The sequence below is a fragment of the Chlorocebus sabaeus genome, chromosome 20, assembly GCF_047675955.1.
Source record: "Chlorocebus sabaeus isolate Y175 chromosome 20, mChlSab1.0.hap1, whole genome shotgun sequence".
Lineage (NCBI taxonomy): Eukaryota > Metazoa > Chordata > Mammalia > Primates > Cercopithecidae > Chlorocebus > Chlorocebus sabaeus.
The window spans coordinates 133,661,178-133,677,268 of record NC_132923.1 but is presented as its reverse complement, the minus strand read 5'-3'; the positions used below and the strand labels follow the sequence as shown (position 1 = coordinate 133,677,268).

At 56.6% G+C, this 16,091-nt stretch overlaps 1 protein-coding gene across 3 annotated transcripts in view; it reads left to right on the top strand.

The window, feature by feature from the left end:
- The window catches only part of PRDM16 (PR/SET domain 16), a 364,845-nt gene that overhangs the window by 103,911 nt on the left and 244,843 nt on the right, over positions 1-16,091 (top strand). For all 3 annotated transcript variants that reach the window (XM_007980873.3, XM_073007915.1, XM_073007914.1), the window contains exon 2: positions 11,792-12,141. In XM_007980873.3, coding sequence (XP_007979064.1) covers positions 11,792-12,141 — 350 coding nt within the window. The remainder of the gene's footprint in view (positions 1-11,791; positions 12,142-16,091) is intronic.

Genomic DNA, 16,091 nt, shown 5'->3' with positions numbered 1-16,091 from the left:
CAGGGGCTGGGAGGGGCGTTCGTGGGCAGTGGCTTCATGGACCCCAGTGGGACTTTGTGGTGGTCTGTGCAGCGCACCCAGGCCCACCCGCCTGCCCCAGAGGTGTGGGCCGCACATAGGTTGGGGCTGCTCACCCTTCCCCTTGGCAGCGGATGTGCTTCTCTCTGAGCTGCACGGCTGGTCCCTGGGGCGTGAATGGCAGCCATGCATCCTCCAGGCTGTGATGGGGCCGAGGCTCCCTGCTCAGCAACATGGCTCATCTGGGTGGTTTATCCTCCTGGTGCAAGCCTTTGTTTCTTCCTCTGGGAGATGGGGGACCAGCAACCTGCTTCAGGGCACCGGGAGCAGGTTATGGCCAGAGGGGTTGGCAGGGAGCCTTGTGTGTTCTCGGCCAGGCCCATGCTGTGGTCGCTTTGGTCTTTGTGTGAGTGTCTTGGGTCTGCTTTAACAAAAGAGCACAAACCGGGTGGACGGAAACAATCGAAGGGCGCTCTCCTGCTCCGGAGGCCAGAGACACACAGCCGGGCTGCGGACAGGGTCTTACTGCCTCTGGAGGCTCTGGGGGAAGAGTCCCCGCTCACCTCTCCCAGCTTCTGGTGGCTCCAGGCCTTCCTTGGCTCAGGGCAAATCCCTGCCTCTGTCATCATACGGGTGTCACCTGGGCATGTGTCTGTGTCCCCCTCCTTGTCCTATAAGGACACCAGTCCCATTGAATTAGGGCCCTCCCCAGTGACCTCACCTGAACTCGGTTACTGCTATAAAGACCTTATTTCCAAACCAGGTCACATTCTGAGGCCCAGAGGTTAGGGCTTGAACGCTCCTTTTGGGGTGACATCATTCAACTGGTTACAGTCTTGGGAGCCGCCGGCCAGCCCGGGTGACATTGGGGGCTGGTGGAGACTCCCCGAGTCAGAAGGGCTGGGTCTGCGCTTCCCCGCGCTGTGCCCTGGACAAGACCTGGAGTGGGTTTCCGTCCACTTCCTTCATCTCTAAAGCAGAGGCAGCGCTGTGGACCGTCCCTGCCTGCCTCCGTGTCTGCGACAAAAGCAAGTGTGTGTGAAGGTAGCCAGGCCAGGGGGTTGCATCTGGTCAGAACTGGGGAGACAAGGCAGCAAGCCCCACCTCTTTGCTGGGGAAGTTTCTGTGCCTCGGTGGCTCCGAGAGGGCTGGGAGCCTGTCTCTGAGGTCAGGGCCCCGCCTTCCCAGGCTCTCCCGGGCCCTAATGACAATTTGGCTTCATCAGCCCCGCAGCTGGGGTTCACCGTTCCCCAGTCCCTGTGGGCCAGGTCCCGGGTGCAGGTTTGGAATAGAAATGGCGATTGAGCATTATTAATATTTAGCATGTTTGCAGAAACGGCTTTCTCGGTGCTATTAATCTGCTGTGTTAATAGCGGCCGCTTGGTTCTGGGTGCAGACGCTCAGGAGGGGAATGCCAATGAGTCCCAGCGCTGCAGGGCAGCCGCGGCCCGGGGCAGGTCAGAAGGTGGGACCAGCGGCCAAGGCTCCTCCTAGCACCGTTTCCTGGAGTTACGACAGCTTTGTTTTTGTCTCGAGGCCAAGATCCAGGGTGAGGGGAGAAGCTTTTGCCTTTACCGCACAGTTTTAAAGACAGAAAAGAAGAACAAGATAGAACTCCATCAGTTCCCAAGTTTCTCTTTCTAGCAAACTGTTTTTGGGAAGGGGGCCTTCAGGATGACCCCTGCCCCTCCAGGCGCCCTCCCCCTGAAGAGGGGCCTTCTGCTCCCCGAGATACACTCTGCAAGGATGTAGGTGTACAGAATCCTCTGTGAGGAAAGGGAACACCCTATTTTTTCTCTAGAAGTTGCCTCAGTGCGTGCCTGCTCTCCCTGATCAGCTCTCACAGTCGCAGCCTGCCTGATGTGCCCGCCTCTCCCTCTCCTTGTTTTGTTCAGGGGGCAGAATGGCCCTTCACAGCTCATGGGGACTTGTAGGCACCCAGATGGGGGAGCGTTCTCCAGGTCTCTGACCCACTACACAGCGCTCCTCCCTGCTTGGTTCTGAGAAGGAAAATTGGAGCCAGAGGATGAGGCCTCCACAAGGCTCAGGTGGAACCTGCACTCACTGTGGGAGCCAGGCACATCCCCGGCCGAGTCCCAGAACTCAGACCTGCCCACCCCCCACATGGGTGCAGGGAGGGTGACAGCCAGTCAGTCCTGAAGAAGCAGCAGAGAAACCAGCCCTCTCTCAGAGGTGGGGCCTGGCTGAGAAAGCCCAGATGTTCCTTTCAGATGAGTCGATCAGGGTCAAGGGCAGAGAGGACCCAGAGTTGTTAATGGTGCTTCACTGCTAGGGAAGGAAAGTCAGAAATGGGAGTGAGAGTACTGCCTTCTACCTTTTCTGTTAAGAACTGCCCTCGAGGGTTGCTCTCACCCCTATCCATCCATCCACTCACTCACTCACTCATCCATTCGTCCATCCATCCATCCACCCACCCACCCACTCATTGATTCACCCACCCATCCATTAATCCATTCATTCATTAACCCATCCATGCACTCATTCATCTATCCATCCATCCATTCATCTATCCATCCATCCATTTATGCATCTATCCCCTCATCTATCCACCCAGCCATTCGTCCACCTATCTATGCATTCATCCACCATCTGTCCATCCATCCATCCATCCATCCATCCGTCCGTCCGTCCGTCCGTCCATCCATCCATCCATCCATCTGCCCATCCATCCGTCCATCCATCTGTTCTTTCATCCGTACCTCCTTCCATCCATCCCCTTATAAATCCTTCCATCCATCCACCCATTGATTCATCTACCCATCCATTCATCCATTCATTCATTAACCCATCCATGCACTCATTCATCTATCCATTCTTCCTTCCTTCCATCCATCCATCCACCCATCCATTCATCTATCCATCCGTGTACCCATCTATCTCCTCATCTATCCACCCAGCCATTCATCCACCTATCTATGCATTCATCCACCATCTGTCCATCCATCCATCTATCCATCCATCCATCCATCCATCTGCCCATCTATCCATCCATCCATCTATTCTTCCATCTGTACCTCCTTCCATCCATCCCCTTATAAATCCATCCATCCATCCACGTGTTGATTCACCCACCCATCCATTCATCCATTTATTCATTAACCCATCCATGCACTCATTCACCTATCCATTCTTCCTTCTGTCCATCCATGTATCCACCATCTATCCACTCATGCATTCACCCATTCATTCACACACCCATTCATTCATCCATCGATCCATTAACCCATCCAAGTACTCATCCATCCATTTTTCCTTCTACCCACTCATCCATCCATCCATTAACTCATCCATCCATCCATTAGCTCATCCATCTACTCATGTATCTATCCACTTATCCATTCATCCACTTATCTATGTGTTCATCAACCATCTGTCCATTCATTCACCCATCCATCAACCCATCCATTTACTCATCCATTCATTCATCTATTCACCCATCCGTCAATTTTTCCATCCATTCATAAATTCATCCACCCACCCACTTATCCATTCAGCTATGTATCTCTCCATCCATCTGTCAAACATTTATTCACACTCCCACCCGTACCTCTTCTGCTGGACATGACGAAGTCCATTACTGACTGCCAGGAAACTGTCTGGGGTGTTTTGTCATTGTAGGGAAAACATGGGGTTGTTAGAGTGGTGTTTGAGAGCTTCGAAATCAAGACTGTTTGAACAACTCCCAGCTTGTTCCTGACTAGCTCTATGGCATTTAGGAAGTTGCTCACTCTCTGAGCTTCTCTTCTTTGATGTATGAACTGGGTGAGGTCACAACTCTGCCTTCCCTCCAGGGCTGCTGCAAGAATGAACTGGACCACGGTGCCGGCTGCTTGCTCCACGGCCCAGTCAATATCAGCAGCCGGCCAGTCCCCAGGAGAGCGAGCCAGTGTCAGTGCTCTGCTGTCTGATTAGAGGCTGATTGCTCCAAAGTCTTTCCTGGCATCACTCTGGAATCGAACAGCTGTGTGGTCAACCAGGGACCATGTTTCCTCCCAGTCTTGGAGTTGTGATGTATTCTCAGGCATTCTCTGTCCTGAAGTTTTGCCTTCCTTTGAAATCACATTTATATGTTGGCCTGAACTGATTAGTAAGTTTAGATATTGTTTTGGATGGGCCAGGTGAGACTGAATGCAACCTGAGGCATGCACACCTCGATGTGGCCTTTGGGGAGGCGCTGCTTCGTGCTGGGTCCTGCCTGTTTCAGAGCAGGGCAGCACAGCTCCTCAGAGCGGGAAGACCCTTCCGGCAGACACCAGGCCGCAGTGTCTGGCTGCCTCGGGCCAGGAGACTGCAGTTAAAAACAGACTTGCGAGGCTCAGCTAAGACTGAGTTTTACAGGAGCTACAGCCCGGCGTTTGGTGGGCTGGGGAGTGGATCCTCCTCCTGCCAGCGATATTAGGGGAGAAGATCGAGGAGCATGTAGCTATATGACGGCAAATATTTGGTCCCCTCACACCCAATAAAAAATGCCACGCATGAGAGAAAGCAGTTGTGGGGGCAGTTTTAGACTTGAAGCTGTTGGAGGCCAGATCTACACAGACAGGCGAGGGGCATCTTGAACACAGCACTTCTGAAATTCTTGGCTATTCTCCCCTCCTTCCCACAGGCCTCCATCTGCCTCCCTCACCTCTGCACAGCCTCACACCCAGAACCGAGCTCTGCGGAGAGGTGGTTCTTTAACAGCCACGTCTTCCTGGGAATGCTTTGGATGGGAAAAGTGCTTTGCGGCCCAGCTGCTGTTCTCCCGGAGGCCAGGGCTCCTGGAGGCTGCCGCTTGCTTTTCTCCAACTGGGTGGCAAATCTGTGCACTTATTTGAAAAACCTCAGGGTCAATAAGGGTTTCAGTTCAGATTTTCAGGGTGATCTTCTTGACGTTTTAGAAAGGCCCTCTGTGTTAAGCCCTGTTCCCCCAGGATGCACCCTTGTCACTCAGCACTTCCCCATCTGTCCCCACCCCCACTTCCCAAACTGGAGGGCCCTGCTCCTCGAGGGCCTCCCTCCCGGAGGCTTTGCTGCTGCACAGATTGCCTGCACACGCCAGCCCCGCCCCGGTCAGTGGGCCTGGGTGGACCCGGGAATTACAGCTCTAGCAAGTCCCCAGGGGATGCAGAGGCCGCCATCGGGGACTCCACTCAGACTCCTGAGCCACGGGGGCTGAAACCCACAGTGGGGTCTGCCTGACCTCTAAAGCCTTCTGGTCCCACCTCGCTCCACACACCTTGCCCAGCCCTTCCCCTGGGCTGGCCCTGGCCCTGTGGGTTTAGAGAAGGAGGTGACCCGATCCTGGGCCTTTCACGGGCCTTGAGGCCTGATGTTACTGTCAGGGGCTTGGAGGAACTCAGACAAACCCCATCCAGGGCTCTCCCCAGTTTTGAAAGTGTCCATATGGCGCCCAGCACACGCATTCTCCCTGCCTGATGGCCGTGGGGGGCGTGTAGCGGATCCCAATCCAAATAAGAGGGCTCCGCCTGGACTAGGGTGAGGCAGAGGGGCCACCTGGTAGGGCCAGGACTGGGGTCGGAGCACTTGTGCCCCAGGGCATGGCTGGGTTGGGTGCCAGGGGCAGGGAGCGTGGACTCAGAAATGGGTGTGCCCCAGCCCTCAGTTCCTCACTGGGGGATGACAGGCTCCTTCACCCCCTTGTGCCTCTGTTTCCCCAGCTGTACAGTGGGTAGCTCCCCTGAGGGAGGAGCAGACCCTCCTCCCGGAGCCACTCACTGCTTCGTCCACATGGCTGGGTGCAGGCAACAGAGAGACTGTGACGTCACCTCTGTCCCAACAGCTGGAAACAGGCTGAGAAACCTGCTGTGGGGTGGCAGATCCATCAGGTAGCATGAGGGAGAGAAAAGGGCCCCCGAGCACCCACCCAGCTGCCAACCTGGACTCAGGGCAGGCCAGCATGGCACTGCAGGGCAGATTGAAGGGGCTGCCTGCTCTCAAAGCCGGGCGCCTGTGTCCTGGCGCCTCGCTGGCGTCCGCCTTGCGCCGCTCACCAGGCACTAGCCTCCTTGGAGAGTGTGGAAGATCCCAAGGTGATCCAGCCCCAAGTGATCTCGTACAAGCTTTTCTGGTTACAGAGACGGCTCCCAAAGCCCAGAGATCTAGGGCCTGAGTGGACCCGCAGGAATTCAGGACGGGGTGGGGCCACCCCTGCTTCCCCGGTCCCTGCTCCTATCACGGTGGACCCTCCCCAGGCTGCCACCGGGTTTGTTTGCTCCACGATGACAAAGAAATTAACGAATGACAAGGTTCTTGGTGGTTTGCTGCCCAGAATCATTACCCTGGACTTTCCTGTCCCTTCCCTCTCAGACTTTTGACCTTAGGTTTTCTGAAATGTGACATTTCAGGGAATGCACAGCAAAGGGTTCCCTCGTGTTTCTCAGGTTGATCAGGAGCACTCACTGCCACCCTCCACAGTTGTTTTTGTTGTTTCCATTTTTTTTTCAGCTCCTCCCACCCCCCAGGCCAAGACAAGGTGTCTCTGAGCTGGGCAGGAATCATTAAGTATGTTCTGCTGTAAACTCATAGGCCCGAAGTCATCACACATCCATGTGCACACAGGTGGAGTAAGGAACCGTGGATTTTTGGAGCGGGTGTTCCTTTCACTGAAATGTTCCTTGAAATCACGTGGCCGCGTGTGCCGTTGTGAGAAACGCCGCACAGAGCCCCAGCCTGCTCTTGGCACAGTTCTCCCAGTGGGTCCTATTTTGGGCATCTCCAGGACCGCAGCTTGGCCCCACAGAGAGGTGTGCAGCTGGGCGGGACCAAGTCCCCACAGGGCCCGTGGGCCGCAGAAGTGAAGACCCAGGCCAGCATCAGGAGGCCCCCAGGGAGCCCGCATGGGCCCTGGACGATGGCAGCCTGGGGCAGCCAAGTGCCATTCGCCACCTCGCCCTTGAGGGAGGGAGGCAAGGGGGTCCGAACTTCAGCCCCTCACCCAGCAGACGGGAGACCCTTCCTCCTGAGGGGTCTCCAGACAGAAGAGAACAGGTTTCCCAACCGAGAGGCCGCATAGACGCTGGGGTCAGCTGAGGTTGCCCTGGACACCTTTTCAGGTTCCTGACCAGGCCCTCTGCTTACACACGCAGTCTTACACATGGTCTTACACATGCTTACACATGCTCTTACACATTCAGTCACATGCTTACACATGCAGTCTTACACACAGTCTTACGCAGTCTTACACGCAGTCTTACACACGCAGTCTTACACATGGTCTTACACATGCTTACATATGATCTTACACACGGTCTTACACATGATCTTACACACGCAGTCACATGCTTACACATGCAGTCTTTCTTACACATGCAGTAGCATGTTTACACACACAGTCTCACACACACTCTTACACACAGTAGCATGTTTACACACAGTCTTACACTCTTACACACGCAGTAACATGTTTATACATACAGTCTGACACACAGTCTTACACACGGTCTTACACACGCAGTCTTACACATGGTCTTACACATGCTTACACACAGATGCGCACGGGATGTTCACCCTCACATGCACTCTGGGGGCCGCCCTTCCCGGCCAGCTGCCGCACGGTGCCTCTTTCCTGCCCAGTGGGACCTGCAGGCCTCATGGCTTCTCCTTAAAACCACATGATGAAGGAGGAAGCACAGCCAGGCAGATACCGACTCCAAAAAACCCCCGTGTACTCCCTCCGGCCAAGAATCTAGGCTGAAATCTGCCCATCCCTGCCACAGAGCCGCCCAGCGCTCAGGCTTCGGGGAATGGATCGTCATGTTGATAATCCCCCTGTGAGGGCACTGCTCATGTGGCCCTGGCAGGGCCAGCCCCAGGTGGACGGCGATGAGGGACCCTCTGTTGGCTGTTGGGCCCCTGTCTTGGCCAGTTTAGCACAGTGGTCCTGATCTGTGGCCTCTTCTCTCTGTCTCTCCAGACCCCAAAACCCTGGCCATAGCTTTGCTTTCTAGACATGGCTCTCTTGGGAGATGGTGGGGGTGGCCTCTGTTCCGGGATGATTTCCTACAGCCTGGGTGAGGGGTGCAGAAGAAGAAATCCACTGTGAGGCTGAGAGAAACTCAGCCTTAAACCAAGGGTTGTGGTGGAGCCCAGGGGCAGTGTGAGGAGCTGAGGTCACTGTGGGCTCCTGGCCAGCTCGGCCTCTGTCCCAGCCTGAGGCAGAAGCAGGGTTTCTTCACCTCCCTGACTTGTATTATGTGATCAAATGACTATCGCTCATACATGTGTGTGACAAGACTCAAAGCGGGGCCTCTCCATGAAGATCGCTGAGAACACAGACTCGGCTGGGACTGGCAGCTTGGCAGATTCTTCACGGGCAGAAAGGGGTGGCCTTGGCCCCGACTCGGGGTCACTCAGCTCCCTGCTGGCCAAGCCTGCCTCTTCCCTCCTGAGCTCCCTGTATCCCCACTCCCCTCCTTGCTTTTATAATTCCATAGGTCTCCCCATAGAAATTCTAGAAGTGATGGCCTCTGTACCCTGGAATAAAATCCCAGCAATCCCAAATAAAGGATGTCAGGTCTCCTGACAAGTCAATTGCATGTTGTTACACAGCCTGCATCTCCAAAGTCATACATGATCCTGGCCCTGCACGCTGACCTGAGAGAGAGTGCCTGCCGGAAATGCACCCCCGTGTCATGGAGGCCTGGGTAGTAGGGTCTGGGAACCTCAGTGAAAAGATGCCCACGTCCAGAACAAGCCTGTCCAGCAGGGTAGAGGACTGGGCAGCCTACTGACCTTGCTGACCCTCTCAGGGGCGTCCTGGCTGGAGCTCAGGGCAGAGGAGGGCTGAGCCTGATTTCCCGGCTCTGGTTGCCCCGGGGACCCCAGAGAGCGAACGATTTGTGCCTGGCCCTGCTGCAGCCTCTGTGCAGGGCAGCGAGCGATTTGTGGGCCCGGGCCCTGCCGAGGCCTCCGTGCAGGCTTCCTGCTTTCTCTGGGCTTTAGGGCTATTCTCTGCACCTCATTTTCTCACAGTGTTTTCTGCACACTAATTAGCCCTCCTCTCACCCACCCTTGAAAGAAGAGCTCCCTCTCCCCCAGCAACGGGGACAGCAAAATGAGACGGGCTTTTCCTGGAGGCTGTGGGCAATCGCTTAACCCCTGTGACCGCCGGGGAAGGGAGGCCGGGGCCCGATGCACAGACCTCCCTTTAATCAGCAGGAAACACTACCTTTCTCTCCTAAGCTGTTTGCTTGGCCAGTAAATTAAACATGCCCTTAAAGCGTTGATTTTCCTCCAGCGGGTCAGGGGTTTTGGGAAGTAGAATTCAAACAGAAAAAAGCCGTGTTTTAAACGGAGCCCTGCAACGGATATGCACTTGATAGGGACACTGCCCCACTTCGGGCTCCAGCGGAACTCCCAGAAACACCTGGGGTTCTAATTCCTACTTGTGCTTCAGGCGGAGGCGCCCACGCCCGAGAGGAGTTAAGGAGTGCATGGGGGAGCTTTGGCTTCCAACCTGACTTTGTTTGCGAGCTCCGTGCAGTTACCAGTTCCAAATAATAAGATGCCATGTTAATTACCCCCCCCCCAATTTACCTTTATGCTGCACACAGTCAGTGGGGCGGGGGTTATGGGGGTGTTCTTTCAAACCTAAACAACTTCAGGTCTTTAGGGTGGAGGAACAACAGCGGCAGTTCTATGGCTGCGTCTCTGAAAGGATCCGCTGCGTCAATTAGAAAGGACCCGTTGGCCACTTAAAACATAATAATTACTTCTCTGAATGCTGATAAATTAAATAAGTGTTTTCCTTGTGACTTTCCCCCCCAAGACTTTGGTTTCTTTTGAAAGAAAGCATTTTGCTCTTTCTTGTGCTGATCTGTTTGCAACCAGTGTGAGGAATCTGAAGTTATTTTTCCTGTACTTAAAAGTTCTGGTCTCCTTGGAGGCTTCTGTTTCCCCAGCCAACGTCAGGGTGCGGGGCGGGGCCGGGAGGCGAGGGCCAGCGGGACCGGGTCTTCGAGGCAGCCACAGAAGGAGGGGCTTGCGTGGAAAGATCTAGATCAGGTCAGGGTGATGGAGCTCACCCCACCTCCTGCCCATTCCCGCTGCTCCCCACCTAACCAACACTCACATCTGCCTTTTCTATGTTATCGAGGCAGAATTCAACCACTATAAAGGGGGCGATTCAGCGGCACTGAGCCGTTCACCCAGCGGTGAGACCACTCCTTCTCTAGTTCCCGGACACTTCATCACCCCAAAAGGAGACCTGGACTTCTCGCTGTCACCCCCACCCCAGTCCCCGAAGCCTCCCACCTGCGTCTGTCTCTGGGGGCCTGTGCCGGATGAGTCACCTAAACGCCGCCAGGCAGGTGTGACCCTCTGCATCGGCTTCCTACGCCGAATGCCGCATGTCCGGGGCTTGTCCGGGCTGTGCGTGCCAGGGCCGCCCTCCTCCTTGGGGAGGGATGGTGCCACAGCTGTGACCCTCTGTATCGGCTTCCTACACCAAGTGCCGCATGTCCGGGGCTGGTCCAGGCCGTGCTCCTCCTTGGAGAGGGTGGTACCATCCACTATTCATCCACTCCCTCATTCCCTCGCAGACAGATGTGGGCTGTTTCCACCTTCTGGCGATGGTGAATCTGCCACGGTGAACATTCGCCTGCCTGAGTCCTGGTTTGGCTGCACTCGGTGGTGGGCTTTGCTTTTCTTCCTGTCCGGACTCCTCCTCACCCTGCCCATCTCCCCCAGTGCCTCGGGCTACTCTCTGCTATAGTTTCACCTGCACACACACACTCTCTTGGCACACACACACTCTCTTGGCACCCACCGTCTGTTAGGACGGACCCCAAAGGTCTACCCCAGACAGACAAACTGGGCACCCTCTTATTGCTCAGCTCAGTGACCTGGGGCCCCATGACTCCGACATCCATGACCTCAGCAGGCCTATTCCTAGCCTGTGTCGAGATCATCAGGGTGACCTGGGGCCCCATGACTCCGACATCTGTGACCTCAGCAGGCCTATTCCTAGCCTGCATCGAGATCATCAGGAACTTCCATGAGCCTCCCCAAGACCCAGCCGGCCCTACCCCAGTGCATGTCCCGGCTGCGGCCTAAGTGTGGGGATATCCAGGCTGCGGCCTAAGTATGAGAATGTCCAGGCTGCGGCCTAAGTACGGGGATGTCCAGGCTGTGGCCTAAGTATGGGAATGTCCAGGCTGCGGCCTCAGTGTGGGGATGTCCAGGCTATGGCCTAAGTGCAGGGAAGCAGCACTGAGCACATTTCACAGTCACCCAAATTCTGAGTCCTCCCAGGCACTTAGGACTTCTGCCGTCCCTGATTTCCAAGACTACAGAGGACATTTGAAATATTCCGGTGCAAATATTTCACCATCAGCCAGCCCTGGGTCAGCTGCCACGCATGACGGCTTCACTGGCTGTCGCCAAGCTTGCCAGGCACCGGTAGCTCCTTCCCTAGTTCCCCTAGGGCAGGACCAGCCAGCGCATCCTCAGGTGGCTGTGGGAGCCAGGCTGGGGGAGCCAGGGTGTGCGGGGCTGTGCCACCCCATCAGAAAGGTTGGTCCCAGTGGAGCCTGGCAGGATCCTATCCTCTGCGGCCTCTGACGTGGAGTGATGGCAGCTTGGCTCAGGGCGGAGCGGAGGTGGCGTATCCCAGGCAGGGGTGGCAGCCGGGCCTTCTGGGTCCCTGAGCACCCTCCGTCCCCATTGACGCCCGAGTCCCCGGCACTCCCTGAGCCATACACCCCGGGAGGGGCACGTGCTGCAGAGGCTGACGCTGCGTTGTCTCCTTTAGGTGACGGTGACGTTGTAAATAATATGTATGAACCCGACCGGGACCTGCTGGCCGGCCACAGCGCAGAGGACGAGGCCGAGGACAGTGCCATGTCGCCCATCCCCGTGGGGCCACCCTCCCCCTTCCCCACCAGCGAGGACTTCACCCCCAAGGAGGGCTCGCCGTACGAGGCCCCGGTCTACATTCCTGAAGACATTCCGATTCCACCGGACTTCGAGCTGCGAGAGTCCTCCATCCCGGGGGCCGGCCTGGGGGTCTGGGCCAAGAGGAAGATGGAAGCCGGGGAGAGGCTGGGTCCCTGCATGGTGGTGCCCCGGGCGGCGGCGAAGGAGACGGACTTCGGATGGGAGGTGAGCAATCGCGCCTGAGCATGATTGATCACGGCCATTTATCTTGTGTTCCATCTATTTATAAAGCCGGGCTGAGCAGCCACTGCCCGAGGCGGGAGGCGCGGCCAGAGAGAGCGTTCAAATGTCACATTTCCCAGCCTATTTTATCCTGCAGCTCGCCTGATGGGGCTCAGAAAGCATCAGAGGTCCCCGTGGGCGCCTGTCAGCCCTGTAGGGCACGCCCACTCTCTCCCGGAAATGTGTCTTTCATGAGCTCATGTCTTAAAGCATCCCGTGCTTCCCGCCGGATCCCGGGCGTGAACGCGGCCATCGTGGCGGGGCAGGGAGATTCATAGAAAGTCCCAGAACAGGCAGCTGCACTCCAGGGCTTCATTCCAGGCCACGGCAGTGTGGAGCAGCTCGCAAATCACACCTGGTGGCCACAGTGTCCCGGCTGCCGCCTTCCCCGCCCGCCCCGGTCAGCCAGTGGCCTGAGAGTAGCCTGAGCTTCTCCAGTTCCAGGGGTACAGGCCCCGCCCTGCCACGAAGGGATGGCTGACTGTTTAAATTTTCCCACCATGACGTGACTGGCCTTGAGGGTCTGGAGCTGGCCTGGTGAACCTGCTGCAAGGGTCAGGAGACAGGGCATCCCTGGGACGGCTCTGAGCGGGGAGCACCCGGAGCATCCTGCCCAGGCTGTGAGGGACTCGAGGCACCGGTGTTGGGGGCCCTCGAGTGGTCCTACGGGGACTAAGAGCCCCACCCCCCCACACAAAGTGCACTTCCTGGTGGGCCCTGGCCTTTCTGCCGGCCCCACACAGCCAGTTGTCAGTGGTCTTTTTGGCAGGGCTGCTGCTTGGGTAGAAAATGGGAACACCGGGCGGATGCCCTTGTGCCTCCCAGCCTCTGAAGTGCCCATATGGAGGTAGGCTCCTCATGGGCAAATGGCCTGAGCAGGGAAGAGGACCCCCAGATGGATGGGGGCAGGATCCTGTGTCTTGCCCACCTCCTCTCCTGGCCGCTCGTGACTCTGGAGAAGTCCCCAGCCAGTTCCATGCTCACTATCAGGCCTGCCCCAACTCAGATGGGCCCTGGGGAGGCCACTGTGGCCTCCAGCAGCCCTTGAGCACCTCCCTGGGCTGACGGCATTAAGAGCCCTTTGTAAGAACACTGACAGCCTGGGGGCCAGAGGCTGCCCGCACCCTGCAGAGCTAAGTGCATCCTCCCTGGACAAGGCCAGGGCACCCCAGCAGCTCCCAACGGGCAGGTGTGGTCCTTGGTAGCTCACAGAGTCCTGTGTGGCTCCTCGTCAAGGATATAGGGGGACTCAGAAGCTGTTCCCTGAGCGTCAGCTTAAAGCTCCCCCCTCCGCCAATTACAGAGCTATGGGGGTCCTGGTGCCTGAAGAAAAGTGTGTGGCAGAGTCCGCGGCCATCCAGCAGGGTGGGAGCCGCAGCTCTACGGGCAGCACCTGTGGGCCGGGCGCACCACCCCCCTCCATCGAGAGGCAGAGGACAGTGTGTGTGGGCCCAAGGTCAGGTTACCTTCAGGAGGGACTGGCCAGGAGCCAGGGGCACCAGTTAGACAGGACAGGGAGAGAGTTTGGAGTAGAAGACCTCGGTGGAGACACTGCCCAGCTTCATGGCCCTACAGGACCCTCATGGGACCAAGGAGAGCATTTTGGTAGCAACGTTCGTCTTTGTCTGTGCAGTGGAAGTAACTTTGGCAGAAGCGCCCTGTCCCGCCCTCCCTGGTGTGTGGGAAAGGAATTCAAGGGTGTGTGTCCCTCACACTTAGAAAGGTCTGGACTGTTTAATTAGGAGGTGGCTTGTGGATGTGAGAGGCCCAGGGGCCCTGTAGGTAGCACTTTGGATGACCTTCAGGTGACTTTGTTCTTGGCTACTCTGATACAAGTTTCTATTTGCTTTTTTTTTTTTTTTTTTTTTTAAAGAAATGGCCCATATCACGATGTCCGTGTGGTGCCAGGCCCGGTGCAGGCTGCGCCACTGCCTGCCGCTGCCTGTTGACTTTGCGGTGTGTTTATCCCTGGTGTGTGTGTACGTGAGGGAACGCGCTCTCCCCACGGTGCACCTCCCGTTTCTGCGGAGGGCTTTGTTCCACGGTGGCAGATACCCCTCCTGCTGGTGCTTAGAAATATTTACTCTCCCCCCGACGCCCTCAGACGGTGCTCCCCGCACACGCGGCAGGATCTCGCCGACCTTGTTTTCCTTGTGCGTTCGGGCACCGATTCCCTGGCGTTGGGACCACTTTGGGTTTTGTCACTTCCATGAGATGGGGCAGGGGGCAGCCATGTGCGTCGGTGCCTTCGGGAGCTGACATTGGAACTGGGCAGGAAGCCACCACCTCCTCTGTGAAGGGCAGAGAGGAGGAAGCAGGGGGTGGAAATTAGGCAGCAGCCACAACTGCCTGAAATGAGCGATGTCCGTCAATCAAGGAGGTTTCTCCCCACCTCCAGCCACCTCAGCTGGGGACTTTGGGCAGAAAAAGTGACATCGTCCCCTAAGCAACCTTCCCAGAATTTTCCACGCGTCCCGAAAGAGCTGATTGCTGTTTCCCTTTGGGTTTTTGCCTTCCCCGAGGCGGCCCTGGAGGGAGAAGTGACTTTCGGGTGCCCCTTTCTCTGAAGACTTCTTCCTCTTGCCGACTGCCTGGCCTGTCTTCTGAGTGCCGTGAACAGGGGCCTGAGACAGGACAGGAGCACCAGGCTTCAGGGCTGGGATCCCTCTGTAGTTCCAGACACGAGAAGCACCTTCTGCTGAGTCCCCTTCCCAAGTCACTCACACCAACCAGGCGTCCCTGCTAGCCCTTTTCCCTCCACGCCCCTTCGGTGAGCTCGACCAGAGCAGGCCTGGGTCAGAGAAAAACAGGGGTGCCAGCGTCACGCCAGTGGGATCCCAGGTTAGGCCTGGGTCAGAGGAAAACAGGGGTGCCAGCGTCACGCCAGTGGGATCCCAGGTCAGGCCTGGGTCAGAGGAAAACAGGGGTGCCAGCGTCATGCCAGTGGGATCCCAGGTCAGGCCTGGGATGGCCCATGCGTGTGTGTTATCTCTGATGGTCCTGAATTTCGTGTGCATAATTGTTCACTTTCACATTGGTAATTAAGTGTTATGAATCAGAGTGATTTGATTTTACTGTAATGTCCACAGTATTTATTTACTGAAAAAGAACAAGTAATGACATTTTAGCAAAGATAACAAACAAAATCCGAGAAGGATCGGTGTCATTTTGGCCTCCCTACGTGGTGGCCAGGAGCATGGTGTTGTGGCCACTCTGAGCTCAGAAGCGGGGTTCCCCTGGAGGAGAGGGGATCTGGGAGTGGCGTGAGCAAAGGGATCTCGCCGGGTAGCAGCCCCTGCAGGAACAGGGTGTGCGTCTCTCGAAGGACAGGTTTGAAATAACAGTAACGTGGATTATTCTTACTGTCATTTTGGGACACCGTGGAAACCATTTTCTTTCTCCTCTGAGAACAAAATTCTTGTTCTGGACAATTCAGTTGAAATAAAATAAAATGAGAAGGTCGAATTTCCTTTCTCTTTTTATCGCAAGAGACACGCTGCCAGGCAACATTGGGCTTTGGGATGACTGGGGAGGGTCGGGGCCCTTCTCTCCCTGACGCGGGGCTGACGTAGATGACAGCACAACTCCCTGGGGACGAGGGACGGGGCAGGGAGCACGTGAGGCACCCACGAGCTTTGGGTTCAAGGCTGTGGGGCAGCCTGACTTCAAGCGAGAGCTTTCCGTTAGCAAAGCAGGAATGAGGGTGGGGGTTGGGAGCTGACTTTCCTCCGGCCTTGGTCGCTGGTTCGAAGCCTGCTCTCCTTCCACACCGAGGCTGACGCTGGTGGGGAGGGCTGCCCCCTCCTCTCTCCCTCCTGTGTATTAGGAATAGTCACTGACTAAACCCGCTTTGTTCCTGGGGGCTGTGGGGCACCCTGAGATGTGCCCTGAGT